Source organism: Trichechus manatus, unplaced genomic scaffold, assembly GCF_000243295.1.
Source record: "Trichechus manatus latirostris isolate Lorelei unplaced genomic scaffold, TriManLat1.0 scaffold00420, whole genome shotgun sequence".
Classification (NCBI taxonomy): Eukaryota; Metazoa; Chordata; class Mammalia; order Sirenia; family Trichechidae; genus Trichechus; species Trichechus manatus.
In genome coordinates, this window is record NW_004444356.1 from 26,264 (window position 1) to 36,581 (window position 10,318).

Sequence of the window (10,318 nt, forward strand, 5' to 3'; positions counted from 1 at the left end):
CCCCAGCCCCTGATCCCTGCCCCCTGCCCCCATAACCCTGCATTGTCCTGGTAGCATACGTGTCCATGGGCACAGCCTGTCTCCCTGATCTCTCCCTTTCTGGACCTGCCCTCTGCAATGCCTTCTCCACCCCACTCACCCCTCCTGCAGCCAGGACCCACCTCTGTCACTCCGATTCCTAGTATCCACGCCCTGGCCACCCACCCGTAACATCTGGAACTCTCAGCTGACCACACCAGCACTCCCTGCTGCCTCACTCACCTCCTACCTCCCCTCTACCCGCGGGCCTCACCCCGAGGCCGGCCGAGGCCGTGGCCGGCCAACGCTCTGATCCTCTGGGCCTGCCTGACCTCCTGTCCCTCCGCACCCTTGTCCTACACGGCCCCCCCACACGTAGGCGCCAAGGCCTCGCTCCTGCGGCTCCTGCCACCCTTGCAGCCGCCGGTCACTCACTGAACAGCAGCAGGGTCTTGTATTCCCGGCCGGCCCGGCCCAGCCGAACGTGGACCACCCCGTGGCTGTAGTCAGTGGCTAGCACGCGGAAGGCTTTGATCCCCCTCACTGGAAGGGAAGAGCTGCAGGAAGGTCCCAGCCCGAGCCGCTCCCCCTGCTTCGGGGCGCTAGCGGCTCTGGGCCAGGGCCGGGAGGCTGCCCGAGGTCAGGAGCCCTGCCCGAGCCCAGCGAGGGTATCTCAGGGGCCGGTGTGTCTGACCCTTGACCTCCCCCACCAAGGCCCATGGGGACATCTGTTCTAGGAGGACAAAGCCTGGGACAAAGGCCAGCCTGATCTTGGCCCCAGGGTGCTTGTCCCATCTGCCACGGTTTCTCAGGGGCAGTGGGGTGGCTGGGGGTGTTTGGTCGGGGGTGTCTCATCCAGGTCCTCCTGGGCCATGGACCAGAGGAATCTGCCCACTCTGTGCCCTCTGCAGCCCGCCCGCCCCGTGCCTTCTGCAGCCTGCCTGCCCTGTGCCCTCTGCAGCCTGCCCGCTCTGTACCCTCTGCAGCCTGCCTGCCCTGTCCCCTCTGCAGCCTGCCCGCCCTGTGCCCTCTGCAGCCTGCCCGCTCCTCCTTGCCCTCTGCAGACCCCGAGCCACCAGACTCACAGGTATTCCTGAACACGGCCTTCTTGTAGTCCTTCCGCAGGAGGACTGTGTGGGACTGGCACCCCTGGGACCTGGAGAGAAAGCAGCAGCTGTGAGCACGCTGCCAGGAAGCCCCTTCTTCCATTCACAAAGCCCACCTTCCCCAGCTCTGCCCTTCGGCTCCCCGGGACCTGGGGAGGGCTACGGTAGCCATTTGGACATTGCTTCACCCTGCCTTGTCTCAGTTCAAGGCTCTGCTGTCCGGGGTTTCTCCACGCTGGACCAGGGCCTGCCCACAGCTCAGGGGAGCCTACAAACACCCGCTCCCAGCCGGGTGGCTACGCTGCCAAGTGGGACTCACCACTGTGACTTGTCCCAAAGAAGCCCTCTAAATTTCAGGGCGAAGGGTGGGGGACAGAGCAAGGGGCAGTCCCTGTGGAATTTCCAGACTGAGCCCCCTCCAGCCAGGAGCCCCATGGAGGGACCAGCTCCTACCCCTGGAAAGGAAGACGCCCCTGACTGTTTGCAGCAAGCAGTGTCTGCAGAGGGGTCTGCGGAGGGCCAGCTGCGCCCACCCCACCACAGCCCACTCACCGACTGAAGGCGATGACCACCTTCAGCTGGCCCGCCTTGTGGACCTCCACCAGGGACGCCCCTAGCTTCCTTTTTTCTCTGCCCGGCAGGAAGCCCTTGGCATCAGTGGCAATGGCGAGAATATACCAGAAGCCTGAAAACTGGACAGGAACGACTGGGTGGATGCCCCCCGCCTCCCTGATGGCTCCCAGCAGGACGAAGACCCTACAAGCACAGCCTAGTCCCAGGGCAGCAGACTGGCCCGACCCCGGCCCTGCATGTGGAGAGGCAGCTGCCCAGCTGGTCGTGGGCTGGGCAGCAAGGCAAGGGCTCTGGGCACCAGTAGGTCAGAGCCCCCACTGCTGCCCCCTCTAGAGTCCCAGGCTCCTTTCCCGAGGGCCTCCCCGGAACAAAGGGCTGTCCTGCCCCCTCCCTTCCAGCCTACTTCTGCCCCTAATCTGTTCTTCCTGTGTGCCCCCACGGCCCGGGCATCGCCACACCTGGCCAGTGCTGCTTCCCTATGCGGTCAGCCTGTGTCTCAGCCGCAGGCCCACATCCACCCCCGCGGAACCTCACTGTCCTAGAACAGGCCCTGCCTGCTCTGCTTCCCTCTGTTCCAGCAGCTCTAAGCCTCCGCCCTGCCCCTGCTTGGGGCTCCATGGCCCTGTCCCCCACCCCCAAGGCTCCAGCTCTGCAGCCGTGACTCTGACTTTTGCAGCTGTGACCGGCCCCCGAGGAGGGGGAGGACAGTGCCACCACCTCCCAGCCTGACAGGTGGCTCCCGGGGCCGGGGCTACGGTGGGGAGGCCGGAAGGCAGCACCACTGGGCCCAGCCCCTTAGTCCCCTGGGGCCTTGTACTGCTGACCGGGGTGCGTGGGCTGTTTCTGGGTGACTCTGCCCCCTGTCCACTCCCTCCTGCATGTCCCTCCCTCCTGACTTGGGGACCAGGGTGTGGGGGCTACCTTATTCCAGTTGATATTGTGGGACTCCTTGGGGAGCTGCTCCTGTGCCTGGGAAGTGGCGGCCAGCACCAGGACCAGGAACGGGGATGGCAGCCCCGGCCTCATCCTCTCCCATCTCCCGTAGCCATGGTCCCGATAGGCCAGATACTTCATTTAAACCCCCTGGCCCAGCCCAGCTCTGCCCACTGTGGGCTCTGGCCAATCCTAGAGCCTCAGCCCAGCTGGGGTGTAGGGGGAGGGATGGGGCGACAGACGGGACCATCCTCACCGTTCTGGGGACCAAAGACAGAGAGCAACTGGGACACACCCTCAGCTCTGCCCTCTCCTCTCTGGGGGGCTGGCCCTGGCTCTCAGGAGGACCCTGAAAACCGATTGCGTTTTGGATGCCACACTGAACTCCCCGCAGCCTCAGAGGCTCAGGAACCCAAGCCTCCACCCCCATGCTCCCCTCCCTGCAAATCTATCCTCCCCGGGCAGTTCCCTATTCTAGAGCCTTCCGGAAGGAGGCAGACATGACCTGGACATGACCTGTCTGAGCCTCGGCTCCTGACCCACAGACCAGGGCCCTCAGGGTGTGGAGAACATAAGAACCCACTAGCTGGTACACAGTAGGTGCTCAATCAGTGCTTTTCTCCACTGTGGTAAAATACACATAAAATACCATTTTCACGTGCACGACCCAGTGGCGTTTCGCACATCCCCAATGTTGTGTGGCCCTCACCGCTATCGAGCATCGGGGGCAGGCGGCAAAGATTCCTTTTTCTTTTTAACTCCGTTTCTCCTTCCCCCGGCCCCGATGGGTGGGGCCCAGGCTGGATGTGTGTGCCCACCTGCGCACCACACCTCACTTCACCTTCAGCAGGAGCACCTCCACAACTCTGAGCCCACCTTTGCCCACAGCCTGAGCATCTCCCAAGACTTGGTCTGGGCGCTCCCCCAGAATACGGGAGGGCCAGACAGGAGCCAGGGTTGGGAGCCCAAACTGCCCACCAAGATTGCTTGTACCCCAGCAGCAAGAGCCCCCCGTGCAGAGAAAGCCAGGTCTTGGAGAGTTGGGGGTACCCTCCCAGACCCACCTGCTGCCCTCGAACCACGGGCAATCCCCAGACACCGCGGTGCCCCAGCCAGGGACACTGGTGGGCACTGGTGCCAGCCTTCTCCACACAGAGACCAAACCATGTCTGTCCTGTCCCACGGGGCCCTCCTCCCTCCAGGCTGACCACCACCCCACAGGGCCTCCTCCTTCCAGGCTGACCACCACCCACATCGGGCCGCTGCCCTGCCTCCCGGCCCATCCTGCCACCTCCCAGCCAGGCCTGAGCGCAGGCATCCCCAGACCAGAGAGACCCAGGGATGGGTGCAGGCGAGATGTCTTGTCCTAGGACTGCTGTGACACTGACCTCACGGTGCCTGAGGTTCTGCCCCCGGTGACCCCTTCCGTCCTTCTCACCCACGCCGACCAGAGTCCCAGGAGGCAGCACCCCGCTGGGCACCTGTCTGCCCTTCACACGCCCTTGGCCTGGGCACTGCCCCACACACAGTGCAAACCCATCAGTGAGGGTTTGGAATCACTTTATTCTGATCCAGAGAGAGAGTCTGTGGGAGAAGCCAGCCCAGCGCCCGGCACCCCGGCCAGCCTCTGCGGCCACGTTTTGGACACTGTCTCCGCTGGAGGTGGCCACGGCACTCACTGCAAACCAAGAGGAGGATGGGAGTCCCAGGGCTTGCCCCCCAGCCCTCAGCCTCACGCTGAATCTAGGGCATAAGAGGATCTTCCCGCCGTACAGGAGCCCAGGGCTGACGCCCACGCGGGAGGTGGCTCACCTGCAGGATCTTGTGCGCACAGATGACTGGAAGGGGAAAAGATGGGCTGTGAGGACCAGCAGGTCCCCTCGCCCCTCCCAGCCCCCAGGACAGGCTGCAGCCCTGCTGCCCAGCACCCATGGGCCCCTCCAGGCCCCCACCCCGGCAGCAGGGCAGGCTCGGCCCACAAGCCTCATCAGAGATGGGGCCGCCCCATGGGCCCTACTTTCGGCAGGGGTGGGTGACCTGTTGAAGACCCCCCCTCAGCCCTGCCAGACTTTCTAGGGCCTAGGGGACCCGAGACAGGCAGACCAGGCCTCGGCCCACGCCTACACCGCCCCATGCCACGTCTGCACCGCTCCCCAACCAGCGCCCGAGGGCCAATGTCCGTGCCGCCCCCGGGCCGACGTCTGCACCACCCTCGGCAGGGGTGGGGGGGTGTCCCAGGTGCCCCGCCTCTGGCCGCTCCTGCACTCACAGTCCCCCCGCAGCCTGGCCTGCTGCTGGGCCAGGTAGCCCAGGTTCCTGCTCCACTTGGAGAAGAGGCTGGTGGCCTCGGGGCTGGCCACCTTGGTCCGACCTGTGGGCAGTGGGCGGGGGGACCTCACCGAGAGCCAGCATGGGGGCCCTGAGGCTGCGAGCCACCCCTGCCCCCCTCTGCCCCGAGGCCCCACCACCACCCACCACCCACCACCCCCACACTGCAGCCCTGCCCCCTCCCACTTCTCCTCAACCAGGTGAATGAGAAAAGGGAGGGGGGCAGGGGTTGAGGGGGGACTGTGGGGTCCCCGCTTGGCAATTCTGTGCAAGGAGAGAGTGAGCACACCGTCCCCCTCAGCAGCAGAGCCAGCACGTACATCAGGCCAGCCCGCCCCTGACCACTCCAACAGGAAGCTGAGCCCCCAGGCCCAGGAGACCCTACACCCCAGGACGGTGGCCCCCAGGCCCTCTTCCTGGGCCCCTTCCGAGTCCCAGAACTTCAGAGGATGCCAGGGCTAGCAGGGCTCAGCTGGCAGGGCTTAGCCGTGTGCCTGTCCTCTGGGGTGGGGTCCTGGGCCTGCAGCGCAAACATGGGTGCTCAGGACTAGGCCCCAGTGGTCCCCTCAGCCTGTCCGTCAGCTCCTCACTGTACAGCTCCACAGTGTTGAAGGCCTCATCCCCAAACTCCAGCTGGGTGAAGACAATGGCGTAGTCCTTGAAGTTGGTGCTCAGCACCCGGTACTCCAGCACACCCAGGGCTGAAACCAAGTACACCCGGTGGGTGGGCAGTGGCTTGACCTGACCTCAGGAGGCCCCCTGGCCAAACACAAGCCCTGGCAGGACCGGCCCCCTGGTCCCTGGCCCCACCCAGGCTGGCACTCAGCGGCTGCTCAGACCGTGGTATATGGACAGACAGACTGGTGAATGCCTGTCCCCATGGGGAGCAGGCAGCCCCTGTCATGACCCCAGTCTTCCACACAGTGGTGAGGAGACCCTTCCGCCTCCGGGGGTGCTGGGGCAAGGCCAGGGAGAGGTCAGAGCTGGGCACCCTGTCCAGGGGCCCCCCCCTCAGGGCAGGCACCAATCCTCTACAAAGTCAGGTCCTTGAACTTCCTTGGGGTGGAGTCGGCCTGCCCCCCCACCCCGGCAGTGGCCCTGCCGATGGGGGGTCTGGGGACTCTGCGTGGGACGAGGGGGCTGGGGGGCCAGCCTGTCCCGGAGGAGGCCCTGGCGTCACACTTACAGGGATTCTCAAACACCCATCCGGAGCTTTGCTTCAGCAACTCCACAACGGTCAGTTTGCACCCCTCCAGCCTGGGGGGAGAAGGGCCCGTGGTTGGCTCAGGATTGGACCCAGGACCTGGGTGAGTGGAGACCGAGTCCTGCCACCCAGACAGGTGCAGGCCAGGGAGCTTGGGGGGCTTCTGTTTCTTCCAGTTACCCCAATTACCCAGAAATCCTGTTGGAACCTGTCTGGGGAGATGGCTGGCCCAGAAAGCCCCTGCAAAGTGCAAATCAGCTCCCTTTCCCCCCACCCCAGGGAACCATTACCCAGGATCTGTGTGAAGAAAGCACCCCCTCTGTCAGTTTGTCTGTCACTGGGGTGGCTTGCGTGTTGCTGTGATGCTGGAAGCTATGTTAGTGGTATTTCAAATACCAACAGCGTCACCCATGGTGGACAGGTTTCAGTGGAGCTTCCAGACTAAGACAGACTAGGAAGAAAGGCCTGGCAATCTACTTCCAAAAATTAGCCAACAAGAACCCTGTAGCTCCCAGTAGCACACGGTGGGTAGAGTGCTGGGAGACGCGCCCAGGCTCATCTGTGCTGAACAGCAACGCTTAGAGTTTGCAGTGAGCGAGACTTCAGGGGAAAGCGGTGAAACGGGGAACCAAGCAGAAACGAGGAGGAAGAGGAGACAGAGTGTCACAGGTGAATCATGCCCTAAACAAGGGCATGGTGAAGTTTTAACCCTGGTACCATGAACGTAAACTTGTTTGGAAATAGAGTCTTTGCAGATGTCCTTTAGGAGTCCTGGTGATGCAGTGGTTAAGTGCTCAGCTGCTAAGTGAAAAGTTGGTGGTTCAAACCCACCAGCATCTCTGTGGGAGAAAGATGTGGCAGTCTGCTTCTGTAAAGATTACAGCCTTGGAAACCCCATGGGGCAGTTCTACTCTGTCCTACAGGGTCTCTCTAGTCACTAGGTGTCATCAGCTAACACGAGGTCACACTGGAGCAGGGAGGGTCTTACTCCCAGCTGAGTCGGGTCCTAGAAAAGAGGAGAGACACAGAGAGCCAAGGCACCATGTGACGACCGAGGCAGAGATTGGGCCGAGGCGGCCACAAGCCAAGGAACACGGAAAAGGAAGTGACCCCTTCCCCACACGGCCCCCAGCTGCATGTCCCCCACCAGCATACCCCCGGGCCCCGCCCCTCCCCCTCCCCCTAGCCGTGTGGGTTTGCAGGGTCCACATGCACACCCTCGCCCATCAGGCCAGTGGCACCTGAGCCTGACACCACAGGGGGCCACTTTGCCCCCATGACCACCCTCTTTGGGGATCTATTTTCTGAAAGAACCGCTTACTCCCACCCCCTGGAGTGTCCACATAACTTCCATCATCTGCTCACTGACCCAGCTGGCCCAGCTGGCAGAGGGTTGTCAGCCGCTGCACCAGTGTGTGGCCAAGGCTGGGGTCCCACCAGAAGCCCAGCCCACTGGGGTCCAGGGCACCAAGGCCAGCAGAGGGCTGGTGGCTCAGAGGAAAGGGGGGAAGCATGGAGCTGTGTGGGGGCCTTGGTGCAGGGGCAGGCTGACATGGAGCAGAGTCTCTGGCCTCAGACGCACCTACCACGAGGCCCAGGTGGCCACATGGAGCAGTGCCTGCTCACCCGCTCCGAGAGGCCAGCATCTTCAACTTGTTCTCTGGGGTCAGAGTCACCACGACCCCTTCGATGCTCCTCACGGCCTTCCCCTCCACAAAGCCCTTTTCCCGAGAGGCCACAGCAAGGATGTACCAGGGCCCAAGAAGCTGGAAGGGGGACCATTTGAGAGGGGCGCAGGCTGCCCGGCCTTGCCCCCACCCAAGGCATCGTCTCTGTATCTGGGAGCCCACATATCAGCTGCAGCTTGCTCCCCTGGGCCTGGGGTCCCTGACGCAGGCCCAGCTGGTCCCCTGCAGCCCATAGCACTCAAAGGAGGGGCCTGGCCCCCCAGGACTGACTAGCACCAGCAGAAGGCCATTACCTGCTTGGGGTCCAGCCTTCCCAGCCACATGGCCTGGGCCCTGAGCACAGAGACCAGCACCAGGAGAGCCACCAGCAGCACAGCCCTCATCCCTCTGCTGCCCGTGCACCAGCACACCTGGCCCCTCCTGCCCTGGAGCCCACTTTTATGTCTCTGGGAGCCACGCCGTGGGTGGCCACTAATGGCTGGACCGCAGTCTCAGCCTCACTTCTTGCAAGGCAATGAGGAGACCCCACTGCCTCCACAGTGGTGGTCTTCGTCTTCCCAGCCCAGACTCACGGGGGCCCAATGAAGCCCTCAGGGTAGGGGTGCAGATGGTATGAAGTGGAAGTCCACCCTCAGTGGACACAGGCTGAGCTGATCCCTCCATCTTTCTGTCCTGAGGGACTCCATCCAGATTGCTGGTCCTGAGCCCCGGCCGCCTCCTCCCCTCCCCAGGCCCCAGACGCTCTCTGTTGCTGAGCCTGGGGGGTGGGAGGGACACCTCTGACCTCCCCAGCCCCTGCCCTCCAGCCCTTCCACCTGCTGCTCTTCAGGCTGGTCTCACAGCCCTGCACAGCCAACACAGCCCGCCAGTCCATCCTGTTCCTCCACCTCCACCGTCTCCTTCCCACATCCGCCACCCTGGCCCAGCTCCAAGCCACCTCATCCCACTTCTGCTTCCCACTCTACTGACCTGGGCCCCACGGGGACGAGGTGTGTCTCCCAAGGCCCTTTGGGAGCTCTCTGCAGGCCTGGGTCTTCTTGCCCTCGGTCACCTGAGCCCTGGGATGGGAGAAGGGACCTAGCAGGGCCCACTGCAACTTGGGAGACAGCCCAGGGGCCCCCAGAAGCCCAGGTGAGGTGGCCATCACCTGCACCTTCTGGGATTCATTCATTCACTCATTCATCCACCAACAAGTGTTTACTGAGCTGATTCTACTCAGCAACACAGCTCTGGGCACTTGGGCTCCATCTTGGCACAAATCCTCCCTCTCAGGGCCGTGCTCAGCCCCTCATGGACCCCACACTCATCGGTCACTGAGATGGATAGATAGATAGATAGATAGACAGATAGATAGATAGACAAACTCCCACGCAGCTGTCAGTTTGCCATACTGTGGGAGCTTACGTATTGCTGTGATGCTGGAAGCTATGCCACCGGTATTCAAATGCCAGCAGGGTCACCCATGGTGTACAGGTTTCACCTGAGCTTCCAGACTAAGACAGACTAGGAAGAAGGACCTGGCGGTCTACTTCTGAAAAAAAATAGCCAATGAAAACCTTATGAATACTAGTAGAATATTGTCTGAGATAGTGCCAGAAGATGAGCCTCTCAGGTTGGAAGGCACTCAAAATACGACTGGAGAAGAGCTGTCTCAACCTTAATGACGTGGATGGAGTAAAGCTTTTGGGACCTTCATTTGCTGATGTGGCACTACTCAAAATGAGAAGAAACTGCTGCAAACATCCATTAACAACTGGAATGTGAAATGTATGAAGCATGAATGGAGGAAAATAAGAAATCATCAAAAATGAAATGGACTCGCGAAAACCAAAGACAGACAAAGAATCCTGAGAGCAGCTCATGAAAAACAAGAAGCCACATACAGAAGAGAAACAATAAGATTGTTGCCCAGATTATTCAGCAGAAACCATGCAGTCAAGAAGGCAATGGAATGACATATATAAAACCCTGAAAGAAAAAAATTGCCAGCCAAGAATAATATATCCTGAAAAACTCTCGTTCAAACATGATGGTGAAATTAGGACATTTCCAGATAAACAGAAATTAAGGGAATATATAAAAACCAAACCAAACATACAAGAATTATTAAAGGGAGTCCTTCGATCTGAGAACAAACAACTTCAGCTCACAGGCTGAATCTAAGATGAAGGATCATACCAGCCAGATACAAATCTAGGAAATGAACTCTCAAGGACTATCCAAAACCAAAAGAAATACAACATGGAATCAGAGCAGTTAATCTGTAAATGACAAAAACATCAGAACAATAAAAGAGGGAATAAACGGTGTAGTTATAGAACCTTCTAACAGAGAGGAAGGCAAGGCAATACCAAGTAATAATAGACTGCTTCGAACTTAGAAAGATGAGGGTAAATTTCATGGTAACCACAAAGAAAGTTAACAAACATACTCATAAAAATAAAGAGGAAAAACATAAAGTCTCAGTA

General features: G+C 60.6%; 1 protein-coding gene across 1 annotated transcript in view; it reads right to left on the reverse strand.

Moving 5' to 3' along the window:
* Positions 1–8,233, reverse strand: part of LCN10 (lipocalin 10) — a 9,129-nt gene extending 896 nt beyond the window's left edge. The window contains exons 1-5 of the mRNA XM_004391054.1: positions 8,197–8,233; positions 2,619–2,698; positions 1,677–1,816; positions 1,104–1,174; positions 454–561 (exon numbers count right to left, since the gene is read on the reverse strand). Coding sequence (XP_004391111.1) covers positions 454–561; positions 1,104–1,174; positions 1,677–1,816; positions 2,619–2,698; positions 8,197–8,233 — 436 coding nt within the window. The remainder of the gene's footprint in view (positions 1–453; positions 562–1,103; positions 1,175–1,676; positions 1,817–2,618; positions 2,699–8,196) is intronic.
* Positions 8,234–10,318: the final 2,085 nt, after the last annotated feature.